The following is a 26,431-nucleotide window of genomic DNA, read 5'->3' as shown; positions in this document are numbered from 1 at the left end:
ATGGATCCTATATAGAATATATGATTTAAAACATTTCACCAGGTAAATGATATATATTCCTGTGACATGTAAATACAGTTAAACAAATCGAACTACAAGACATAAGGCAATTGCACATAACTTGAATGGATCCTATATAGAATATATGATTTAAAACATTTCACCAGGTAAATGATATAAATCATATTCACTTTACATATGATTGGGTTTGGGGTCAGTAAGAAAACGGTCAAGATTAAAGTCGGCTGGCATATGGAAACTGTCGTCACAGTAATCCTACATCGATTTGACTATCACAAATTCAGTGGTAGGATGCTAAATGTTGACTTTAACCTTGACCAGTTTATGATTTTTATTGCTTTTGGTCTAGTAGATCAAAGATCAAGGCCACAATAAATGTTTTTATATACTATAGGATTACTGATGTAATAGGCATGTTGCCTATTTATAAGCAATATATTAGCTCCAACTAAGCGCCAAACAGGGGGCATGTTTTGATGTATATTTCTTTCTCCTTTACTATGAAGATACTTATTTTTGGCGTTCCTTGTTGTTATGCATTATCTTATATATAATTATGTTATAACGTGTATACAGAAGAATGTTGTACTGTGTTTATATGGCGTATTTGTTTCTCTATCGTTCTCACATTGATTTTGCTATATTTACACCAATTAACGGACAATTGTTTTATAAGTTAATCAATCAGTTTACAGCAATTATAATTACAGCAGTTTTGTTTCCCTTCTTTTAGGAATATTTTCATATTTTTTTTGCTGAGATAAAATAAACCATGTTGACAATTTAATACCCTCAGAAAATGTCTGTTTCGTTGTTAGTTTTGCTCAAAACGACATAGATAAAAAAGCAAGAATAAAACCATTTATTAACAATGTTGGCACATACTGGTATTGATCTTGAAAGCAACACGCTCGTAACACATGTTTACTTTTCTAACAATTCGTTTTACCCATGTTTAACAATGTGTAGATTTAAACCAAATGCTGCACAACATTCGAATTGCGTTATTAGTTTTCCTTGTGACGTCATCATGTCTGCTGATATTCTTCAATTATCTACTTGTGACGGAGCCTGTTGATGTCGAAATACACTAGACTGTCAGCCCAGGAGTGGCAGGTTCGATCCCCCATCTCACCACATACAATATTAATCGTCGTCCTGGAAGGGATCCACGTAAAAGACCTAGGGTTACATTGAGGGATGAATGCGAAAAGGTTCTAAGTGACATTAAATAAAGTAGCAAATAGAACATTTTCGCTTTCACCCCTCGACATGCTGTTTGTGTACTATGCCCCACAACCATGGACCATACTCTCTTTGGGACTCATTGCCCATGGGTATGCCAGTGGAGTCGTTAAAAATGCGACGACCTGCGCCAAATTCCGGAACTTATTGGCTGACACCATACTGCTCTGACCTTGAGGTATGTTTACATTATTAGTATGCAAACAGTGTCATGGCATTTTTTTAATCAAGCACTACTATTAATTGATATCTAATGTATTTTTATCCTGTGTCATTGCATAAAAGATATACAGATTTGAAATCTTATATGATTTTCATAAAGGGTCAACTTTTTAATAAATTTGCTTTCACATCACTTCTCGACTTTTGATAACTTAACTAACAACAGCAATCAATACGAAGAGTACATACAATAAAAAATATACAATTAAAACACTTACATATTATTGATAATTAATATGAAAACAAACAAGTAATCCAACTGAATCTCACACTTGAAACCCGTATCTGGCCATTGTATTGGCCACAGTCTGTCATCCCTCAATACAATCTTCGAAATAATCAAAACTTGTTACCTCCCCTTCTAAATATTCTGGTGAGTCACTGTAGTCAAACATTTCGAAGTCTATTGTCAAGGAATCCTTTAATTTTTCCATCAGTTGTTCGGGGAGACTTTTAAATGCCTTCAATATGGATTCTTGTCTGTTCTTTCTTTTCTCTGCCTTTGTTCCAAGTCTACTCAACCGCAACATATCGTTTCTAAATATATCTTCAGTGATATTGTACATGTCCGTGTTGTTGTCATAGGGAAATGACACTGCTTTACTAATAATTCCGCGGCCTTGGAGTCGTTTAAACGTTCTGAACAAAGCACATCTAAAGGTTACACCGCACTCTTCTATCTCTTTTTCCTGCATGAACACCCATTCGGTCAGTCCTGTTATAGCATCCAAATTCGCGTCTTTTTCAAAGTCCGGAATTTTTACTTTTTCTGTTAAATTCAGTTCGTTTAACAGAAAAATTGTCTCTTCTTTGAATGTTTCATATTTTCCAATATACTCGTAATCGAAGGTACACGGCAAGCAATGTTTGTAATTAGGCGAGAAATGTTCATCTAAACAGGTGCTATTTTGCTTGAACCCAACAACGTACGATATAAACTCCTCAAAGGAAACATCATATCCACAATTAACAGGAGTTCTTTGTGTCGTAGTGTTGACATTTTCAGTTTCTTTATCATTGCTTAGTGATCTTTTAAAAAGATGAACTGCACCGTTTGTTTCCCTTTCAATTGAATCTTCAAATTTCTCTTTTGTTGTATTTTTGGCGTAAAACCTCTGTCTGGTTACAATATTTGTACCACCATATTTCCAATAATAAGGGTTCGGTGAATAAAACTTGTCTAACCAAGCTGAGAAAAGCCGTGTAAAGGGATCCCTTACAAACATCACTGTTTTAGAAAACTCGAAAAGGTCTCTGATCTCAGTAAAGTTCTTATCTTCCATTGTTGAGAAACCACCAACTTTGTCAGCATCCTCCGATCTGATCTCTATCGGGTTTGTCGTATTTCCCCACCCACCTATCACGTGCATAACTCTCTTCCAAAATGTACTTCCGGTCTTGGCAATCGCACAATATATAAGGCCGCCATCTTCTGCATACTTTAAGTCAAACTTTGTCTTTTTTAGTTCGCATGGTAAATACTTGTAAACAGTTGACTCATATTTAAAGCAGGTTTTATTCAGCATCCGTCTTCTTGTTTCAAAGCGATCACGTATCAGCTTCATCTAAATTGAAAATTTAGTGGGAAATATAAAAAACTATAATTGTAACGTCAATGTGTAAAATTCAAATAACTTAGTTTATAGTTAACAAGAATCAGGAAAGACCATTTTCTGAATTAATTTGGGAGAAGGTGTTTACCAAGTTATCAACACTATGAAGCCATAATGATTTCAGTACAAACATATCTTACTGATCATTTTTCTTACTTCGAGTAAGTGTCTGCGTTAGAAGAAACATTGGTTCAATAGAAAGAGTAGTTGTTTACCTTATCAATAGATAATGTCATTTGATTGCTCGTCTGTTTATTTTTTACATTGCTGTTGACGATTTTTCCAGTCTTGTTGCCCTCCTGATGCAGATTGTGTTTAACTTCGACTACAAATGTAAATAAATCATCGTGTTACGCGTGTGAGTGTGAGTACTCATGAACTCATGAACTGGATTACCCCCCCCCCCCCAAACAAACTCCCCAGTGTGTGTTTTTATGCTTACCATTCCAAGGCGGTAACCTGAACATATATTATTTAGGCTATGTTCATGCATAAGATGTCTGTTTCGTTTTATACTTTGTGTGTATCGACTTCCGGATCGTTATAAGGGTTGAATGTTATAATATCGCGGTGTATTAACGGTCGGGTGTTTGAAGAGTGAAGAAGTCATGACCTTTGAATTCAGTGTAGTAAATCATTTCAATCAGAGGTAAGCGAAGTAGTAAGTACACCAATTGTTAATTTATTTGCAATATATTCTACAATAACAAACGACAATGATCATTGTTGAAATTGGAATAGTTTTTAAATTGACACAAATGTTTTTTCCTTTGTTACTAATAATTGTTAATACATAAACAAGAAGTAGTTGGTATATTTTGAATAGTAATGTTATAATGTATAATAATCGAACAAATATCAATATTTTATAATACGTATCATTGTCATTAAAAGAGTGCATGATCAAAAGAGGGATTTGAGACTTCTTACCATCAATTTTCTCAACAAACATTTCCACTTTGATTTCCCCTGCAAGCTGTTCGAAGCCAACAGCTTTCATGTCTTGTGTGTTATCGTTATTTATATCTACTTCTCGAAAGCCTTGGTCCTCAATCAGTGTGAACTGTTGTGGTAAACCTGGAGGTGAGTCTCATAGGTTTAATGGTGTGCATGCAAGGAAACTAAAATTAATTATCATTTTATAAAACAGTTCTTGTGACTTTTTCTGTATTTTTTATTCTATTATTGATACCGAAACTGAAAGTAACATTGTTATGCTTACAAGAACCGCGTAATAAGTCCTAAGGATGATAATAACGAAAATAATGATAAAAACAATGCATTGTTAACATGTTTAATAATAATGTATTATAGCGATATATACCAACAACGCTATTTGATCATGTAAGATATTTAAATAATGCTATATATTTGTTTGAATTTGCTGGAAGTTCTATTTTACAATACTTCATACCTGCATAAAGTAGAAACATAATGGCAATAAGTCCACATGTAAACACACACGATGAAACCGCACTCAACTGTAGTCGAATCATTTTTGTTGATAAAGCTCATAAAATGATGTTGTTTACCGAGTTTAAGCTGAACGGAATTGTTAAAATACCACACCTTCCGGAGCTATTATACTTATTGGCACTTCCGAGGCTATTCCTTTTATTGGCACAGCTCATCGATATAGATTAATTTGTGAATGCTTAAATTTCAAACAAAATAATATAAAGCTATCCTTAATATCTATACCATAACTGCCTAACGAAAAATGTCTGACTTTGTAGATGCTTCGAAGTGTATACCATGAAGACTTTAGACGTATTGATAAGGCGAAAAGGTCATTAAACTGATTGATAAAAAGTCATTATGACCGTTTGAATAAGATGCTGCTATCTATTTAGGCCTCAAGACGGCTTCTTAAAGGGGCTAGACACCAGATGATACAATTGCAAGAAACAAATACAATTGTCAAAAACTTACATAGAATTCACATCGTTGTGCATCATACATACTGATGTCATGCGATGTACTTAATTCAACTAACATCTGTAAACTAGAGTATTGGAACGGACATGACAAACTCGTATGGGTGAATGAAAAACGACCTGCTTTAAATAAAAAGAGGGTAAAGGATTTAAAATGCCATACATATACAAGATACCAGCGTCTTTATTCAAAATCGGATGTATGACAACAAAATAAATGCTAAGTGGGTTATTTTCCTACATAAAAATCATATATACATAAAAGATCAGTACATAATTTGGTCACCTGAAAACCCCCATATAGTTTTGAATAGGTTATAAAAAGTCTTTTCAAAATCCGTTCTTATTCATGCAGACAATTACAAAAAAGTAATATGTATAAGAGCACTGTATACAATAATAACATCAACTAGTTCGCCTTGTTAAAATACCACTGTACAACGGCTATAGTTCTTTGAAAAATATAAAGTAAGGATAATATTAGAGTACATTTTTAACAGCAAAGTTGTAAGCATAACAATGTACACTGTTAATTACAGTATGGTCTAGTATTGGTAAGAACAAAGTTTTACATTAGCCTGCTAGAAAAGGTAGTTTGAATATTGTGAAGAGGATATATCAATAAAATGATGTTATATAATATGGCTGACTAAAAAAGTAAATTTGTGTTTAACATATTCCCGAAATATCTTATCTAGGTGTATTAGGAAAACCTCAAATAACTTAAAGCTTTGAACCAGCTACGGGAAATCCAGCAACTTTGTTTTGTCCCAATATAAGATACAGGACCTGTTTTCCAGAATGCGTATCATAACGATCGGTAGTAGTACCATGTAATATAGATTTTTTTTTATCTAAGTTTAAGTCTACAGTACATGAATTACATTACGTATGATTAAAATATGTACATTCTATAAACATTTTTGTCACCGAGTGAGCAAGAAAAGTATGATTTACGAGTGGCGTAGCACCGAGTGAAATATTTACTTTCTGTTTTAACAAGGTGAAAGATATTGCGATCTTGCACTGAATGAAAAATTTCTTCCTGTAAGGATAAGGTAAATGCCAATTTAAGTTAATTGTAGCTATTCGGAAATGCGCCAAATTGTGTGTGAGCTTTACGTCATTTTTCGGAAATTACGTCGTTGAAATTGTGTTCTGGCCCTCTGCGCACTATGTTTGAGCTGTACGGGACAGCGGGTTAAAATTTCAAAACGGTGACATATATCAACTTGTAATTCAGTGATTAAAACAGTGGAATATCTTTTTTATTTCACTGATATATCTTTGTATAACTTACCGGAAACCATACAATAAAAACAATCTAGGTGCACTAGTGCCCCTTGGCATGGTTATTTTTAAAACATGGTAACGACTTACATCAGACCACCAACTAAACTCACATTACCACATTACCCTAGACATTGTGTTGGTTTCAACACGCGTTTCCATACATTTTCTTTATCTTATACCCCTAACACATAACTTGGCGACAAAGATACAAACTATTGCACATTACCGCTCAGTATACTAATAACTATATCAAATGCTTACTGTATCAAATGGTTCAATTCTTAATACGCGGTTTGTTTGTAAAATAATTTCTCTCTTAACCTATGAGTGTCGTACCTTCTTGTGTCTAGTGGCATTATGTGTTTGTTTATACACGATAAGTACCAACTTAAGAATATCGCAAGGTAGTGAATTCAGTGATAAGAACCAGAGAAACAATTATTACTTTATCTCTGTAAACAAATATTTACTGCCGAAGCTATTGGACTGTTTGTCCAATCGTTAATATTTACGGTATCCGAACATGAGTGTAAGGTTTACGGCTAAGTTATCTTAATGAAACGGGGACCTGACAGAAATAAGTTTACAATGTGGACACCATGGCTATACGTCTTTATACCATCAGACTTAAACTTAATAGTCTGTAAGCAAATCTAGCTCCAATCTGTATTTTTGTCACGGTCTTTTAAACAGTACATAAATTAAACTATACGAGAACAGAACAGTCATTTATTCACGTTAGCTTGAATGGATCCTATATTGAATATATGATTTGAAACATTTCACCAGGTAAATGATATAAATCATATTCACTTTACATTTGATTGGTTTTGGGGTCAGTAGGAAAAAGGTCAAGATTAAAGTCAGCTGCCATATGGAAACTGCCGGCACAGTAATCCTAAATCGATTTGACTTCAGTGGTAGGATACTATATGTTGACTTTAACCTTGACCAGTTTATGATTCTTATTGTTTTCGGTCTAGTAAGTCAAAGGTCAAGGCCACAGTAAATGTTTTATATACTAAAGGATTACTGATGTTATAGGCATGTTGCCTATTTATAAGCAATAAATTAGCTCCAACTAAGCGCCGAACAGGGGGCATACTGCTTCACGATCATCTCTCGTTACTTAAAATAAATTTATATGTAACCTTCGTACCTTTTGTTATACTGTGAAATCATTTATATTCGTTGGCATGAAATTTCGTGGTTTGCCGAAAAAATACAATTTCGTGGGTACTTGAATTCGTGGTTTTTCATTTTTGAAAATATTTCTACACTGCGATCCTCCTAGATCGTTTGCGTTATCTCAACGCGCTGGCCCGTGATTTCCGTCTTCTACGTCACACGGTTTATGACACTTGCTATAGTGGTACGACATGCCAATTAGTGCATATATCCATGTCCATCATCGATTTAATTGGAAATTAAGGTCATAAAAGAAGATGTACCCTGATCATAAATACAGATAGGCGAAGCCATTTAATGTCAATTAGGAATTTTGCAAACAGTGAAAACACCGAGAAGGTCCGTATATTTGAGAAAACAATCCCAAAAGATAGCAAATGTTTAATATTTATATATACCTGAAATGTATACCTGATTATTCAAATGTATAAATAAATAAAAAATCACCAGATGTTTTGTCTGCTTATTTCCTCTTCAGGGACATGAAATCCCTGACTACATTTTTAGGGATTTAACGAAATTACTGGAATTTTCAGGGATTTCATGAAATCCCTGGTTTCACAATCTTACTGTTTTGTACATTGTCACGTTGGGTGCTCAAAACCTCCAATATAATCGATTATTTGTTTCATTGAAGAAAAGAATCGAGAACCGACACGCATTACTCACATCTTGTTAGCCTGGAGATTTTCATCAACAGCACACGTTTAGGCACGCGCTTCTGTCATTTGGTTCATAAAACTCATAAAAATGATTTGGTTTATTATTTTTCAAAGGTTATTTGTGTGTTGAATTTTATGTTTTTATGTATATTTCTTTCTCCTTGACTATGAAGATACTTATTTTGGGGCGTCCCTTATTGTTATACATTATTATATATATATAATTATGTTATAACTTGTATACAGAAGAATGTTGCACTGTGTTTATATGCCTTTTAATTTCTATATCGTTACAGCAATTGTTTTATAATAAAATCTTTCTTATAGCAGTTTTGTTTCCTTTCTTTTGGCATATTTTCATTTAGTTTTTCGCTGAGATAAAGTAAACTATGTTGACACAATTAATACCATCAGCAAATGTCTGTTTTGTTGTTAGTTTTACTCAAAACGACATAGATACAAAGAGAAAGAATAAAACCATTTTATTAAGAATGTTATCATATACTGGTATTTATCTTGCTGTTGGTGCGTTGGAAAGCAAAATACTTGTAACACTATTTTACTTTTCTAACTATTCAGTTTACTCATGAGGAAATATGTGTAGTATTTAAAATCAACTGCTGCCCAATAATTACTTAATCACGTAATTATTGTACTTTGTGACGTCAAAGTGGCAGCGGACAATATTCCATAATTTACTTGTGACGGAACCCGGGTCAAGTGCAAAGACTGTCAATCACCATCGCACCACATACAATATTAATCGTTGCACAGGAAGAACATTAAACGCGGATATATAGTGGGCACACGTTAAAGCCCCATGGTTACATGCTGTCTGTGAACTATGCCCCACAGCCTAATGCATGACCACACACTCTTTGGGTCCAGTCGACCATGGATATGCCAGTGGCGTCGTTGAAAATGCGACCCACTGTGCCAAATTCCGTAATATATTGGCTAGCAGCATACTGCTATAACCTTCAGATATGTTAACATTATCAGTATGCATTCAGTGGCATGGCATTTTTTAAATCAAACACTTCTATTGAAGTTAAATGTATTTTAATCATGTTTCACTGCATAAAAGGTATACATATTTGAAATCTTATATATGATTTTTATAAAGGGTTAACTGTTTAATCAGTTTCCTTCCACATCACTTTTCGATTTTTTGAAAGCCTAACTAACAACAGCAATCAATACGAACAGTACATACAATAAAAACAATTGAAAAAAATACATATTATTGATGATTAATTTGAAAACAAACAAGTAATTCACCTGAATCTTACACAGACCACTTGAAACACGAATCTGCCCAATGTATTGGCCACAGTCCGTCATCCCTCAATACAATCTTCGAAATAATCAAAACTTGTTACCTCCCCTTCTAAATATTCTGGAGAGTGATTGTAGTCAAACATTTCAAAGTCTATTGTCAAGGATTCCTTCAGTTTTTTCCATCAGCTGTTCGGGGATACTTTTAAATGCCTTCAATATGGATTCTTCTCTGTTCTTTCTCTTCTCTGCCTTTGTTCCAATTCTACTTAACCGCAACAAATCGTTTCTAAAAATATATTTTGTAATATTGTGAATGTCCGTGTTGTTGTCATAGGGAAATGACACTGATTTACTAATAACTCCGCGGCTTTGGAGTCGTTTAAACGTTCTGAACAAAGCACATCTAAAGGTTACACCGCACTGTTCTATCTCTTGTTCCTGTTGGAACACCCACTCGGCCAGATCTGTTATAGCATCCAAATTCGCGTCCTTTTCAAAGTCCTGAAATTTTACTTTTTCTGTTAAATTTAGTTCGTTTAACAGAAAGAGTGTCTCTTCTTTGAATGTTTCATAATTTCCAATATACTTGTACTCGAAGGTACACGGCAAGCAATGTTTGTAATTTGGCGAAAAATGTTCATCTAAACACGTGCTATTTTGCCTGAACCCAACAACGTATGATATAAACTCCTCAAAGGAAACATCATATCCACATTTAACTGGAAGCTTTTGTGTCTTTGTGTTTGCAGCTTCGGTTTTTTTATCATCGCTAAGTGATGCTTCGAAAAGATGAACCGCACCTTTTCTTCCCTCTTTGGAGTTCTCTTCTGTTGTATTTTTGGCGTAAAACCTCTGTCTAGTTACAATATTTGTACCACCATATTTCCAATAATACGGGTTTGGTGAATAAAACTTGTCTAACCAAGCTGAGAAAAGCCGTGTAAAAGGATCCCTTACAAACATCACTGTTTTAGAAATCCCGAGAACTTCTCTGATCTCAGTAATGTTCTTATCGTTCATTGTTGAGAAACCACCAACTTTGTCAGCATCCTCCGGCCTGATCTCTATCGGGTTGGTCGTATTTTCCCACCCACCTATCACGTGCATAACTCTCTTCCAAAATGTACTTCCTGTCTTGGGAATCGCACAATATATAAGGCCGCCATCTTCTACATACTTTAAGTCAAACTTTGTCGCCTTTAGTTCGCATGGTAAATGTTTGTTGACAATGGACTCGTATTTATAACAGGTTTCGTATAAAATCCGTCTTCTCGTTTTAAAGCGATCACGTATCAGCTTTATCTGAATTATAAGTTAATTTTTCAACCGAGTTACACCACTAGGCACCCATTATGATCTTTGTACAGACAGACACGAACTGCATATTATTTGTTTTTAAACTTTGATGAATTTAATAAAAAAATCTCTTCAATTATACATCGTTTCAGAAGAAAAAGCAGTTATTTACCTCATCAGTGGAGTGTGCCCTCTGGCTGCTCGTCTGTTTTTGATTTACATTGTTGTTGATGGTAATTTTGGTCCTGCTGTCATCCTGTGGTAGATCATGTTCAACTACAATACAAACATAGTATCATGTGACCTATGTGAGTTTGAGTACTCATAAACTTTCCCTCCCCCACATACACTGTTACTCCAAGGCGGTAACCCTAACATATATTAATGAGGATATGCTGATGCGTGTGATGTCTGTCTATGGTGTACGTTTTTGGTCTCTCATTCTGTATGTAATCACGTGACCAATTTTAAACTTTATTTTTAGATAAGAAGATAATACGCTCATCGGAGTTGGCAATAAAATGGTTTGGTAAGGGTTGCATCCTTTTCAATAACAGGTAGTATTTTATTAGGCTTCAATTGTGCTAACGTAATCCTTTGTATAAGTTTTAAAGGTTTTAAACTAAAAACCTATAAATTTTATTTATCTTTTTAACAACTTACTATAAAAACTGTAGGGTCGGCGCCTATTTCGTCCGAAGGGTCGGGCTTACCCGAACCAAATGTATTTTTTAGGTCTTATGAATACAATTGTAAGAATATGCGCTTATGCCAGGAAGTGCAAAAGCCTTTTTAAAGAGTGATAAATAAATGGCCTTAAGTTAGTATTTTACCTCAAAGAAAGTCATCGTGAAATGTTTTGGCTACTTGGCTTTCTCCCTGTCGTTGCCCTTGAATTATTACTTGATGTGAAGTGTAGATACTACTAATTTAAATCAGTACGCGTAATGATTTCATCAATTGTAATAATTCAATACAAACATACAAACATTTTTCCCCGTGGCATTTCATACTTATAACTGGCTATTTAAAGACCAAAACTATTTGGTATATTATGACATATCATGTCATTTTGTATATTTGAACCAATATACCATCATCATAAAAGATGTTTTTAATCGCAAGGGCTATTTGTATTGTTTTGTTCATTTATGAAGAACTGATTTTTTGTCAAACTTCTTACCATCAATTTCCTCAACAAACATTTCCATTTTGATTTCCATTGCAAGCTGTTCGAAGCCAACAGCTTTCATGTATTGTGTGCTCTCGTTATTCACATATACTTCTCGAAGCCCTTGGATCTTAATCGGAGTAAAATGTTGCGGTAAACCTGGAAGCGAATTTCATGGTGTACATACGAGACACATATCATTAGTTTCCATTAAAGACACTTCTTTTGACAATTCTTGATGCGAAAGCTTTTAATTACATTATACGTGTGTTTCAGAATTGTGTAACTGGTTTGAAACTTCTTTTTATGATAATAACGAACATGTGAATAAAAACTTTACGACCTTTTTTAACATATTTGCTAATTATATTTTGATATTTATCAATACACATGTAACATGTAACATGTTTTGATCATGTTCGCAATTTAAGTATTGTCTTTCAATTGTTTAAAGAGTTTGCTGGTGGTTCTTATTTACAAATAGCTCATACCTTCATAAGCGATGATCATCATGAGAATTAGTCCACAAATAACTATAAAAGCTAACACTGTCTTCAACTTAAATCGATTCATTTTAGTTGATAAAGCTCATAAACTGTGGTGTTTACCGGGTTTAAGTTGAACCGTATTGTAAAAAATGATATCACACAAAAGTCTTTCCGAGCTATTTGATTTTTTGGCACGGCTTATTTATATATAAACGTTGAATGGTTAAAATGCACACATTGCTATCAAACTAGCTATATCACAACTGCCGAGCGCGTCCATGTATAAAACAAAATTTATCTTTATGCGTGTCTGATAACCTTGTCAATGTCGATATTTTCTTTTCAATGCTCATCTTTAGCTTATATAAAACAATTCAAGTATTGATAACGTATAATTATCCTTCAACTAATAATCAAATGTATAACAGTTTGCACTCTATAAAGCTGTCAAGACAGCTTCCCATTATAACAATCATAACCAAAAAGTGAATATTTGGAAATAATTACTGTAATGCATTATATGCAAGGAACATCGTTGAAAAATATAGTTTTAGGATCACGACTGAAATACATATTTTCAATTTAATGTTTTGACAAGACGCACTGAGTATAAGCATTGACATATAAACAAATTTTATAACGTCATGGTCAATATGTATATGAAAAACTACAGAAACAATCTCAGTAGACGAAAGTTTAAACATAAACCCCGTGTAATGGGACAGGGTAAACGCCAAAAACATAGAAAACAAAAAACAAACAATCATAAACCAGAAACAAGGAACAACAGCAGAAACAAACAACACAGTACATATACTATATAAAAACCTAGTTGTGTTATCAAGGATGGTTAGGTACCGCCATGGAACGGTCAGTAAAATGTAAATTTACTTGGGTGTTAAACCAGTTTGTGTGCACAACCGCACCCTTATCCCAACACTTCCGTAAGTAAAAACGTAAATGGTAATTCTTATCAATGTTGCAAAGTCATAGGTCATGTCAAACTCTTTCCACTAGCGGATTCAGGGGCATCACTATGCTATAAACTATCATTGGTTGAAATTAATCTATGAGGATATACATTTTATATTGATTTAAGGAATAGTATGAAATAATTGGAGGATAATTATTTGTTTCAGTGCAAGATCGCAATTTTCTCCACTGAGTGAGCATCAGCAGCTACATTTCACGTGTGGCGTACCCACAGGGAATATGTTACTTTTGGTGTGCATGAGATGAAACCGGCCTTGCACTGAATGAAGCATTGATTTTGCCTTTAATTATTTGCCTAAAAAGAGATAAAATAACGACATGTACGCGAACATAACGTCACCCTTTTTGTTTCCCAGTCCCTATTTTTGATTTGTTTGATATGTCGGAAAATAACTAATTAAACCAATGATCCTTGCTATCATATACATGACTTTAAATACAGACTATTGTATCTCTTGTATGTGAGAGGGGGTCTAAAATTTCCAAACAGTGAACAGTATATTTGAAACAGTGGACTCATTTTTATTGAATGTCAAATCGCTTTTAATCACCGGAAAAGGCGTATGATAAAACTGTCTAGTGCCTATGGTTTTAACCTATTACCTTCCGAATTTAGCAGAGTAGGGGATTCAGTGATAAGCTCCACAGACACTATACTTATTAATAACATACCTCTGTAAACGATCATTTACTACCACAAATATTGAACTCTTTGTCCAAACGTTATCTATACGGGTATCCGAACGGATTTATTATTCATATAATGCTCCACTGCCCTTTGATGCTCTAAAATGCTTAATTTAAGTTGGTAGTCTTGGTCCCCGTCTAATAAAGATGTCAAGGTTTAAGATCGTAAGCAAAGTTTACGAGTGTACCCGATAATTCTTAAGCATTGTAAGGTTAACGACAAAGATATCTTATTGAAACGGGATTTGACAGTGCTTACAATGTTAACACCAGTGCTCTATATTTGTACCATTAGACTTACATATTTTAGGTTTCTCGCATCAGTCAATGTAAATTGTACATGCAAGGATAATTGCTGTCATTATACTCGTCTCATTGGTCTTGTATAAGCACATGTATATACTCGCATCACTAATGCCGGTAGTCCGTGTCCTTTTATGGGTGAAATATGTATTCACTTGGTAGTTTAGGGCAGAGTTAAAGACGCGATCATTCAGTGCTTCAAAATCTACCAATGTCAAATTCTTTTCCATGCAGTAGTATGGTATTGAAAACACTTAATGCTAAAACAGTTTAACATGCTCAAAGGTAATTGTCATGTTACGTATTTTATTACAATCTCCTTCACTATGAAGACACTAATGTTATTTGGCGTTCCTTATTGTAATACATTTAATTAAACATAATGATGTTATCACTTGTAAACAGACAAATGTTGCAATTTCTCAACCAATCGCAAGTGCTTTATAACAGGGTTAAGCTGGGCACTCTATTTTTGATGCGGTAAAAAGTTTATAATATTTTCTTTTTTTTAAAGAGATTAAGGCCCTTAGAGGAAATAGTGTCGCAGATAAATTAAAAAAACTACTTTTTGCTTTGTGGAACATAATTTAAGTAGGAAATTTGCTGAATGAAATAAAATACCTAAGCGTGTTTTGCTTACCCTTTTTGGAGAAATTTGATTATATGATACACTTTGTCTGTGTTCTATGCCCAGTAACTTTAATAAGTGGGCCCGACTCCCATGCCTTAGCCAGTTGCAATATAAAATAAGTTACCCGCCGACATTCAAAGATGATTACATTATATCTATGCTAAATCCTAATTAACAACAGCAATGCAAAGAGCACCGACAAAATACAATGTATTTTAAGAAATTAAATAACCTAATTACTTATTTTTGATGATTAATTTGAAAACAAATAAGTAATCCTCCTGAATCACATTCTGGACATCTGGAATTCTATATACTAGTGTATATATTGCTGCAATACTTGAAACTGTATTTATAATATACAATACCATAATATTTAAATAGTTTTACTCGATTTGAAAACAAATAAGTAATCCACCTGAATCACATACAGAACACTTTGAGGAACTTCTATATACTAGTGTATATATTGTTGCCATGCTTAAACTGTATTTATGATATACAATATCATTTAAATAGTTTTACTCCGAGTCCGAATATGCCTAGATCTTTAGCCACAGTCATGCAATCCCACAAACAATTTTCGAAATAATCAAAACTTGTTACCTCCCCTTCGAAATAATCTAGTGAGTCACTGAAGTCAAACATTTCGAAGTCTATTGTCAGTATTCCTTCAGTTTTTCAAAAGCCGTTTGGGAAGACTTTTAAATGCCTTCAATATGGATTCTTGTCTGTTCTTTCTTTTCTCTGCTTTTGTTTTAATTTTACTTAACCGCAACATATCGTTTCTAATTATGTCTTCAGTGATATTGTCTCTAAACACATGTAATTTTGCTTGAACCCAACAGAATAAGATATAAACTCCTCAAATGGAAACAACATATCCACAACTAACTGGCGGTTTTGTGTCGTAGTGTTGGCATCTTCAGTTTCTTCATCATCGCTAAGTGATCTTTTAAAAGGTTGAACTGCACCGTTTGTTTCCCTTTCAATTGAATCTTCGAAGTTCTCGTCTCTAACCTCAGTAAAGTTCTTATCTTCCGTTGTTGAGAAACCATCAACTTTGTCAGCATTCTCCGACCTGATCTCTATCGGGTTTGTCGTATTTCCCCACCCACCTATGATGTGCATAACTTTCTTCCAAAATGTACTTCCGGTCTTGGCAATCGCAAAATATATAAGGCCGCCATCTTCTGCATACTTTAAGTGAAACTTTGTCGTTTTTAGTTCGCATGGTAAATATTTGTTAACAGTTGAATCATATTTAAAGCAGGTTTCATTCAGCATCCGCCTTCTTGCTTTAAAGCGATCACGTATTGATCAGCTTCATCTGAATTTAACATTTAGTGGGACATATAGAAAACTACATTTGTAACGTCAATGTATAAAATACAAATAACTTAGTTTGTAGTATACAAGATTCAGGAAAGACCATTTTCTGAATTTAATTGGGAGAAGATGTTGACCAAGTTATCAACACTGTGAATCCATAATGATATTAGTACATATACAACACTTACTGATCATTTTTCTTACTTCGAGTAAGTTTCTGCGTAAGAAGAAACATTGATTCAACAACAAAAGTAGTTGTTTACCTTATCAATAGATAATGTCATTGGGTTGCTCGTCTTTTATTTGACACTGCTTTTAATAATTTTTCCAGTCTTGTTGCCCTTCTGTTGGAGATTGTGTTTAACTTCGACTACAAATGTAAACTACAATGTTTGTGTGACGCGTGTGGGGTTATTTGGATTTATCCTGTCATTTGCATAGAAATCGGTCCAATAACAAGGTGCCGTGTAAATTTTATTTTATTAGGTGAGTTGACCACGTGATGTCTATCTACAGTCAGTTGGTCATGTGACCTAAAAAGGGGCTATTTTCTATTTTGAAATATCAGAGGCAAAACACAAATAATGTTCTTGTATCTTATAAATAGTCCGCCAACAACCGACCTTAACAGTCACTCGCCCATCACTCTGCATAATAATGACACTGGCAAAACAATCAATCGTGAGGTGTGAGGTGAAAATCTGAAAATTGCTGGAAACTGCAGCATTCAACGATAGTTAATTCCATTTCTGTGGTGAATGACAAAATCTCACTTACAGCATAAATGAATTATCTCTTTGCCGGTGCAGTTCTGAGCATCCAAATATGTGGCGATTGTTTGTAAACACGCGTGATCTTGAACCGTGACCTGTGTACTGTACTCCGTGACTTGCAGAATAAATGTTACATGATCAAATAATGTTTGGTGACTGGTCCATGTTTGTGCATTTTAAAAGTTTTTTATGTTTTGAATTGATATTTACATGTTAAAATGCAATGAGTTTGACTATAAGCGTATATTGAAAAAAGTTGAACAATTTCGAGACCCATTATGGGTCGATTTAAACATGGTTACCTAGTATGCTGACGTCACCAGGGAAAAACAGTTGTCCCCCTTGTTTTATAAGTTACGATAATATGAAGGTTATTTATAGTGTTTGAATAACGAGGTAACAGGATAAATAGAATACTAGGTTAGTGCCGTGGATGGAGAAAGTTTATCTGGCTCGGGTGCGGAATTTATCGGGTTCGCCTTCGGCTCACCCCATAAATTCCTCCGCCTTGCCAGATAAACTTCCTCCATCCACGGCACTAACTTAGTATTCTCTATTACCCTTCCCAAACACACACCCAAGTGAACCATAGTTTGATGTGTTTAATTGTATTAACATGTGTCAAGAAACTGTATAGTTTACGGTGAATTGATGTACTGTTTAAAGACCATGAATTTTTTTGAAAGATGCTAGATTTGCTAACAGCCTATTATACTTAATTGTAATGGTATAAAGAAGTTACTGGTGTTCACACTATAAATGTTTTTCAGTGAGGTCCCCATTTAAATAAGATAACTTAGCCACCTTACACTCATATACACTCGTTAAGATATGAGCGAAATCTGTGCGATAATATCCTTTAAAGCTGCACTCTCACAGATATATATATAAATTTTACAAGTGTTTTTATTTCTTTTCTTGGAAAGAGCGACTTTTTATCTGCAAAAAAATATTTAAGATTACTGATCAAAAAGCAGATCGTAGATTTTAATTTTTCCGTTCGTAAATTAATGTTTTATGGGTTAAACGGTTTAAGAAAAATACATAAAACATCATTTTTTTTAACTTAAATATAAAACATCTATTTTTTGTCAGCAGTCTTTTTTAACTGGTTTCCATTGATTTTCGCAAAAATTGGCTCGTTCTATAACAAAAACAAAATAAAAGAAGTTGTCAAAACGGTCAATCTGTGAGAGTGCAGCTTTAAAGCCTTTATGATCTTTATTAAAACAGGATCCATGACTGCCAGTCTTAAAGCACGCATTTAGAGCATTAAAGTATATGAATAATAAAACTGTTCGAGTTCCATAAATGTAAATGATTGGACAAGCAGTCCAATAGCAGCGGCAGTAAATATTTGTTTACAGAGATAAGTTAATAATTGTTTCTGTGGTTCTTATCACTGAATTCACTACGTTGCGATACTCTGAAGTTGGTCGTTATCGTGTATAAACAAAAGACCATGCCACTATACACAATAAGGCACGACATTTATAGCTTTAGAGAGTATTTTTTTACAAACACACAGAGTATTTAAAATAGAACCATTTGATACAGTTAGCATTTGATACAGTTATTATTATAATTATTATGCTGAGCGGTGATGTGCAACAACGTCTAGGGTAATATGAAAATGTGAGTTTAGTTGGTGGTCTGAAGTAGGTCGTTACCATGTTTAAACAATAGCTATACAAACATGCACTAGTGTACCTATAATGTTTTTATTGTATGCTATCTGTTAATGTATACGGAGATTTATCAGTGTAATGACACATATATTCCACTGTTTTAAACGGTAATATAACAAGTTTATATATGTCACCGTTTTGAAATTTTAGCCCGCTTTCACGTCCAGCTTAAACATAGCGCGCAAAGGGCTGGGACACAATTTTAACGACGTCGTTTCCGAAATGACGTGTCGCTCGCATACACTTTGGTGCATTTCCTGAGAAGCTTCAATAAACTTAAATTGTCATCTAACTTATGCCTTCTGGGTGAAATGTTTGATTCAGTGCATACTCGCAATATATTTCACCTCGTAAAACAAAAAGTAAATATTTCACACGTGGCTACGCCACTCGTAAATTATAGCTTTTCTTGCTCACTCGGTGAAGCATATTATGACATTACACTGGAAACAACAAAAAGCTTCTTTAAAATTGTTGAACCAGATATATTAATAGGATGTACATATTAACATCATATGTAACTGATGCATCGCAAACTTATTCTTAAATAAAAGTTTTTCTATATTTCATGGTTCTACTACCGATCGTTATAATACGCTTTCTATTAAATATGTTTGTATCTTGTATTTGGGCCAAAATTAGGTGGCTGGATTTTCCGTATCTGGTTCAAAGCTTCAAGTTGTTTAAGTTGTACCTCATACATCAGGATTTGTCCACCCAGATAAGCCATTTCTGGAAAAAAACAAAACACAAATTTACTTATTTACTCAGTGAAATTGTAAATCATCATTTTATTGACCACCACTTAGCAATATTGAAAATACATTTTCTAGCAGGCTATAGTAAAACACACTTTTTTCTTACCAACTACACACTACTAGACAATACTGTTATCCCCATGTATATGATGCTTCCATCTTTGATACTATTGGTATCCTTACTTTATATTCTATATTTACTATAGCCACTATACATCGGTTTTTCAACTAGGCGAACTCTGTCCGTGCCAATACTATATTTTACAGATTTTTTTTGCATTTAATGCATTACAGATCTACCGAAAAATCACTTTACCAAATATGTTGCTGTTGGAACAAGAGACATATCCATTCAACACGCACGACTTCGTATGCACTGCAGTTCTTTACACGAACATCTGTTTTCAAAGAATATCATTGACATTCTTTTATATATTTGTGGAGAAATCGAAGATTCACATCACTATTTTTTTTACTTGTCCTCTATTTGCCGAGCAGGGAATCGCATTGCTTACTAGCGTTAGACCACAAAATTACCTCACTTTGCAACTTTGCAACTTTTGCTATTTGGCGATAAAATTGCCCATCGAATGTAAAGAAGACAATTTTGGAACAGGTACACACGTACATATCTAGTATAAAACGCTTTAAGCGCTAACACATATCGACTATGAACATTCCCACAATCTCTGAGTACTGTGAATGACTACACACACTCCTTCCTTCTCCCCCCCTTTCCTCTTTCCTATCATTACTATTACTATTATCCCCCCTCCCATCCCCTAATCGTATATTTCTCAATCCACTTTTGTAAGTAATTATAATTTATATTATTAAACCATCCTACCATAAAATGGCGTAATGCTCATATTGTACCAGTTATTTTTGTTCCGTTCCATCGTTTCTTACCAGCAGTAGTGAATCAAACAATTCCTGAAATATGTTTTTCAATTATTTGTACTCACCATATCTCTGACAATGAAAACAGAAGAGAGACTTAGTAAAACCAATTATGCTTAGTTCTCGATTCTGTGATTTACTCACTGTTTATGCGTTTCATCACTCCTTATTTTCTATGTATGTTATGCATTTCTGTAGCTCAAATGCTTATTTACTTTGCAAAACATACTGGTTAAACCAAATATGTTATCTTTGTAATATTACAGGGAGTAGACACCAGATTGTCTAAATATCGGCAAATACAGTTTTTCCTCAAACCAGGAATATAACCAGGAATATAATTGTCAATACGAGCTATTAAGAATACTTATGTGAAAAAAAGAAATAAGCTCAGTAGCAAAAAGTTTAAACATCACCCTGGTTTAATGGCACTGGGTAAACGCCAAAGAAATAGAACAAAAAAAAATCACATACAAGAAACATAGAAGAACACACAAAACTCCACAAACAGCACAGTATGGTTTCCAAGTTTCCCAGTTAAAATCATATGTATAATTACAGACAAATATACCGACGCTATTTTTAAACTAACTCTGACTTTACGTGGTAGACATCCCTAGTAAATTTCGAATTGGAAAAATGCGCAAATACTGCGAAAGATACATGTGTCGTTAGCGAGGTGATACATCAGTAGGATTCAGTTCGTTGAACATAACGATGTCAATTATACGTAGGTTTTTGACCAAAAAAAATCTTGCAATTGTATCATGTGGTTTCTAGCCCCTATAAGAAGCCGACTTTAAAGCTAAATAGATAGCACAATCTTATTCAAACGTACATAAAACTTGTCTTATCCATCAGTTTAATGACGTTTTCGCCTTATCAACACAATTGAAGTCTCAATGGCATACACTTTAGTGAAAAGCATGTAGACATGCTTCGATAGGCAGTTATAGTATAGATATTATGGATAGCTTCGTATTATTTTGTTTGAAATTTAACCATTCACAGATTAACCTTTATCAATGAGATGTGCCAATAAAAGGAATAGCCCCGAAAGTGTCAATAGATAGAATAGCTCCGGAAGGACCTAAGTGTGGTATTTTAACAATTCCGTTCAACTTTAACTCGGTATACAACATCATTTTATGAGCTTTATCAACTAAAATGGTTCGACTGCAGTTGAGTGCGGTTTTATCGTGTATGGTTTTATGTGGATTTATTGCCATGATGTTTCTAGTTTATACAGGTATGAACTATTGTTAAATAGAACTTCTAGCAAACTCAAACATATATATAAAGCATTATTTAAATTTCAAATATGATCAAGGCGTTTTATTGATAAATGTCGCTATATTATTATCAAACATGTTTACAATATGTTATATAAGTTGTATTCATATTTTCGTTATTATGATCAATATAACTTTGAAAAATAATACACAGTTCTGGTAAAAACAAATACATTGTATGTATCTTTTAGGTTTGATATTAATAATACAATCAAAAATACATGGACAGTTCATGAGAATTGTATATAAAATGAAAATTAATTCAAGTTCCCTTGCATACACACCATCAAATCTATGAAACTCACCTCCAGATGTACCACAACAGTTCACACTGATTGAGGACCATGGCCTTCGAGAAGTATATAACGATAACGCACAAGACGTGAAAGCTGTTGGCTTCGAACAGCTTGCAGGGGAAATCAAAGTGGAAATGTTTGTTGAGAAAATTGATGGTAAGTAGTCTCAAATGCCTCTTGTCATCATTCACTCTTTTATGATAATATTAAATACCATAAAATATTGATATTGGTTGTTCGATTATAATACATTATGACATAAATATGCAAACTATACCAAATAGTTCTTGGTTATGTATAAACAGTTATTATTCGTAGTAAAAAGGAAAAACCATTCGTGTTAATGTTTTGCATGCGTTTTTTCTGACTTTTTGGAATTCTATACATGAGAGTTTTAAAAGATGTGGAATACAGAAAGAAATTAAGAATATAAGATTGATCAAAAAGAGTATTATATAATATTGGTAAACATTGTTTTAAGTCAGATTGCGTATTGCGATTATAAGACCTACTTCATTTGAGAAAGGAGATCTAAACCGATAAATATAATGCACTAATTATAAAATGATTTAAAGGTTCTTCAAACTCACTTGAAAATAACATCATTTCTAAACTTTTTTTTGAACGATTTTGTTAATGATATTGCAATATAATGTTAAGGGAACTTTTTGAAATATTTACTCTTTAACTTATTTGTTAAATGATAGTGTTCCTCGGGTTGTCAGGAACTGGTGTAACAAGGTGTCCTTACAATAAATGAGGGAACTCTACATGTTTATTTCCGGCCTCTATAACATGTAAGCCCGATTGTGAATCGAACTCCTGCAATAATGCACACACCGCTATCACTCGTCTCTGCACATGCTGCTACTGTTACTGTACTCAAAATCCACAAGTACCTGACAGGTTAAACATAATACTTTGGTTTCATGAAGGGACAAAGAATGATGTCCCGTTCCTCCAAAAGTTAAGTAAATCTACACAATGTCACATTCCCAGTTATATGATTAAAACCACGAAAATGCGGGAAATGATTTCACACCTGACTAATATAAAAACAAATCAAAAAGCTAATGGTCAAAGGGAGACAATTGGTAACTATTACAAAATCATAGGTGTACAACTACCTAAATTGGAAGTATATAAAAATAATGAATTTTCAAGCCGGTTACACTGGCATTTCAAAAAAGAAAAAGATATATGTTTAGAATACCGCCTTAGAACGGTCAGCAAACAAATAGTTCACTTGGTTGTGTGTATTTGGGGGGAGGGTAATTTGAAAGTCCTCAACCTCACACGCGTCACACAAACATTTGCTTACATTTGTAGACGAAGTTAAACACAATCTCCATCAGGAGGACAACAGCACCGGAAAATTCGTCAAAAGCAGTGTCAAACATAAACAGACGAGTAATCCAATGACATACTCTATTGATAAGGTAAACAACTATTATTTCCGTTAAATCAATGTTTCTGCTAACGCAAAAACTAACTCAAAGTAAGAAAGATACATTAAGTTTTTTCCTGTACTATGATCATTATGGATTCATAGTTTTGATATCTCGGTCAACATCTTCTCCCAATTAAATTCAGAAAATGGTATCTCCTGAATCTTGTATACTACAAAATAAGTTGTGTTTTTTTTATTCCTTGACGCTACAATTTTTTTTCTCTATATGTCCCACTTAATTTTTAATTCAGATGAAGCTGATACGTGATCGCTTTAAAACGAGAAGACGGGTGCTGAATGAAACCTGCTTTAAATATGAGTCAATTGTTTACAAATATTTACCATGCGAACTAAAAAAGACAAAGTTTGACTTAAAGTATGTAGAAGATGGCGGCCTTATATATTGTGCGATTCCCAAGACCGGAAGTACATTTTGGAAGAGAGTTATGCACGTGATAGGTGGGTGGGGAAATACGACAAACCCGATAGAGATCAGATCGGAGGATGCTGACAAAGTTGGTGGTTTCTCAACAATGGAAGATAAGAACTTTACTGAGATCAGAGACCTTTTCGAGTTTTCTAAAACAGTGATGTTTGTAAGGGATCCTTTTACTAGGCTTTTCTCAGCTTGGTTAGACAAGTTTTATTCACCAAACCCGTTTTATTGGAAATATGGTGGTACAAATATTGTAACTAGACAGAGGTTTTACGCCAACAATACAACAGAGGAGAAATCCGAAGATTCAAGTGAAGATGAAACGAACGGTGCAGTTCAACTTATTAAAAGATCTCTTAGCAATGATGAAGAAACTGAAGATGCCAACACTACGACGCAAAAGCCGCCAGTTAAATGTGGATATGATGTTTCCTTTGAGGAGTTTATATCATACGTTGTTGGGTTCAGGCAAAATAGCACGTGTTTAGATGAACATTTCTCGCCAAATTACAAGCATTGCATGCCGTGTACCTTCGAGTACGAGTATATTGGAAAATATGAAACATTCAAAGAAGAGACAGTCTTTCTTTTAAACGAACTAAATTTAACAGAAAAAGTAAAGATTCCGGACTTTGAAAAAGACGCGAATTTGGATGCTATAACAGGACTGACCGAGTGGGTGTTCCTGCAGGAAAAAAAGATTGAAGAGTGCGGTGTCACCTTTAGATGTGCTTTGTTCAGAACGTTTAAACGACTCCAAAGCCGCGGAGTTATTAGTAAATCAGTGCCATTTCCCTATGACAACAACACGGACATTAACATTATCACTGAAGATATTTTTAGAAACGATTTGTTGCGGTTAAGTAAAATTGGAACAAAGGCAGAGAAAAGAAAGAACAGACAAGAATCCATATTGAAGGCATTTAAAAGCCTCCCCAAGCAGCTTTTGGAAAAACTGAAGGAATCCTTGAGAGTAGACTTAGAAATGTTCGACTACAATGACTCTCCTGAATATTTAGAAGGGGAGGTAACAAGTTTTGATTATTTCGAAAATTGTTTGGGGGATGAATGACTGTGACCAATGATCTATGCATATTCACACGGACTGGGGGTGAAAATATTTAAATGTTATGGTATATAGGGGATATTATGATAGGACGCTTTTCTGGTGACCTATAATACGTCGAATTCCGTGTGTAAAGATGTTAACTCACCGAACGAGACGTGATGCAGTTCACCAGAATAGCGTTTTATCGTAATATTCCATTTATTATATACCTGTCTATTCAATATTGATTTAAATTGACCGCCAGCTGTCAAAGTCAAAATATGGAATGGCTTGCGTGTATGATGTGTTACGTTCTTTTGTGTATTGAAGTCAAGGGAGGCTACTACAGCGAAACACAATCAGAAGGGTCAAAGAACTGTGAAGCCTATTCAAATTTCAAAACAAGCTGACACTGGTGGCTTTTGCATTAAATAGCTACATTGGTGTTATCGCCATTGTTCATAACATGTACAATCAAGATACAAATGCGCGAATGACAATAGCAAATATTTCCAAGATGATGTATTATATGGAAGGACAGAAGGGTCCAAATTCCAATCCGCGTATTAACGTATTTACATTTTGGACATTCCGTTGTGTGCAAACTGTCTTTTCATTTCCTACATGTCAGAAAACCGTGCCTTAATGATAAACTGTCTGTTGTTCCATCTAATATTGTCATTTTAGAAGATCGCTATTTTCTACATGTAGGTGCAAAGGTTATTTTATATGACGAAATAATATTCATTTCCCAAGCTTGGCGTATCTCTATAGTTCCAACCACCCTATGTATAATTAATGAAAATATATACAATTTATTAAGCGAGAACCAAGTCGGTTTCCGCGCGAATTACTCGACGTGCGATGAACGTTTATTGATTTTTGCTGCTTTTGAGATGTTTGGTTAGCTGAGTTGTGGCACAATTTAATGCAGTCTGGTTTACAGGGCAACAGTAATAAAATATGTATAAAGATAAAAGAATCATGCGTTTTTTTCAACGGTCAACAGTCTCTAATGATTTCAACGTTAAGCGGTGTTCAACAAGGAGAAAACCTTTCTCTTATTTTATTTTCAATTGTTCGATGTTTTCTTAAAGGAAAATGCAAAAGTGTTTCCATAGATATAGATGGTGATTTTATACGCTGACGACATCGTGCTTTTTGCTGACAACGAGCGTGAGTTCCAACAAAATTTGAATTGATTTCAGCATTAATGTTGGCAATAAAAATAAATAGTAATTATTCAAAAACTGAGATTAGTGTTAGAAGGAAAATGAATTTAACTTTAGTATTGATGATCGAGTACTAGAGATTTTCATTGAATATTATTATATTTAGGATTTTACTTTTCGTCCACTGGAAGCTATCTTGCTGTTGTCGCAAATATATAATCAGCCGATCATACAAAGCCATGCATGCCCTATTTC

General features: G+C 34.1%; 3 protein-coding genes across 3 annotated transcripts; 1 reads left to right on the top strand and 2 right to left on the bottom strand.

Moving 5' to 3' along the window:
• Nucleotides 1-1,799: 1,799 nt before the first annotated feature.
• LOC128205939 (uncharacterized) lies at nucleotides 1,800-4,597 on the bottom strand. Its single transcript, XM_052908004.1, has 4 exons — nucleotides 4,516-4,597; nucleotides 4,032-4,178; nucleotides 3,544-3,560; nucleotides 1,800-3,053 (listed from the first exon to the last, which is right to left on the bottom strand). The coding sequence occupies exons 1-4, from the start codon at nucleotides 4,595-4,597 to the stop codon at nucleotides 1,800-1,802; spliced, it is 1,500 nt and encodes a 499-aa protein (XP_052763964.1).
• A 4,716-nt stretch (nucleotides 4,598-9,313) lies between these two features.
• LOC128206871 (carbohydrate sulfotransferase 12-like) lies at nucleotides 9,314-12,585 on the bottom strand. Its single transcript, XM_052909570.1, has 4 exons — nucleotides 12,421-12,585; nucleotides 11,942-12,088; nucleotides 10,931-11,034; nucleotides 9,314-10,764 (listed from the first exon to the last, which is right to left on the bottom strand). The coding sequence occupies exons 1-4, from the start codon at nucleotides 12,500-12,502 to the stop codon at nucleotides 9,607-9,609; spliced, it is 1,491 nt and encodes a 496-aa protein (XP_052765530.1). The 5' UTR covers nucleotides 12,503-12,585; the 3' UTR covers nucleotides 9,314-9,606.
• A 9,018-nt stretch (nucleotides 12,586-21,603) lies between these two features.
• On the top strand, nucleotides 21,604-26,201 carry LOC128206687 (uncharacterized). Its single transcript, XM_052909300.1, has 4 exons — nucleotides 21,604-21,731; nucleotides 22,086-22,226; nucleotides 23,400-23,509; nucleotides 23,772-26,201. Exons 1-4 carry the CDS (start codon nucleotides 21,650-21,652, stop codon nucleotides 25,026-25,028), a joined length of 1,590 nt encoding a protein of 529 aa, XP_052765260.1. The 5' UTR covers nucleotides 21,604-21,649; the 3' UTR covers nucleotides 25,029-26,201.
• Nucleotides 26,202-26,431: the final 230 nt, after the last annotated feature.

This window comes from Mya arenaria, chromosome 10 (genome assembly GCF_026914265.1).
Source record: "Mya arenaria isolate MELC-2E11 chromosome 10, ASM2691426v1".
Classification (NCBI taxonomy): Eukaryota; Metazoa; Mollusca; class Bivalvia; order Myida; family Myidae; genus Mya; species Mya arenaria.
The sequence above is the reverse complement of the archived record's forward strand: the minus strand, read 5'-3'. Positions and strand labels throughout refer to the sequence as shown.

What these genes read in the sequence shown, in the direction of transcription:
- LOC128206871 (XM_052909570.1), bottom strand. Translation starts at nt 12,502, where the DNA reads ATGAATCGATTTAAGTTGAAGACAGTGTTAGCTTTTATAGTTATTTGT. An exon ending in GTTTGTTGAGGAAATTGATG is followed by an intron (nt 11,035 to 11,941) that starts GTAAGAAGTTTG and finishes TTTGTATTGTAG; the next exon opens with TTGAACATGATCTACCACAG. An exon ending in GGGCACACTCCACTGATGAG is followed by an intron (nt 10,765 to 10,930) that starts GTAAATAACTGC and finishes CTTATAATTCAG; the next exon opens with ATAAAGCTGATACGTGATCG.
- LOC128205939 (XM_052908004.1), bottom strand. Translation starts at nt 4,597, where the DNA reads ATGATTCGACTACAGTTGAGTGCGGTTTCATCGTGTGTGTTTACATGT. An exon ending in TATGTTTCTACTTTATGCAG is followed by an intron (nt 4,179 to 4,515) that starts GTATGAAGTATT and finishes ACTCACCTCCAG; the next exon opens with GTTTACCACAACAGTTCACA.
- LOC128206687 (XM_052909300.1), top strand. Translation starts at nt 21,650, where the DNA reads ATGGTTCGACTGCAGTTGAGTGCGGTTTTATCGTGTATGGTTTTATGT. An exon ending in GATGTTTCTAGTTTATACAG is followed by an intron (nt 21,732 to 22,085) that starts GTATGAACTATT and finishes ACTCACCTCCAG; the next exon opens with ATGTACCACAACAGTTCACA. An exon ending in GTTTGTTGAGAAAATTGATG is followed by an intron (nt 22,227 to 23,399) that starts GTAAGTAGTCTC and finishes TTACATTTGTAG; the next exon opens with ACGAAGTTAAACACAATCTC.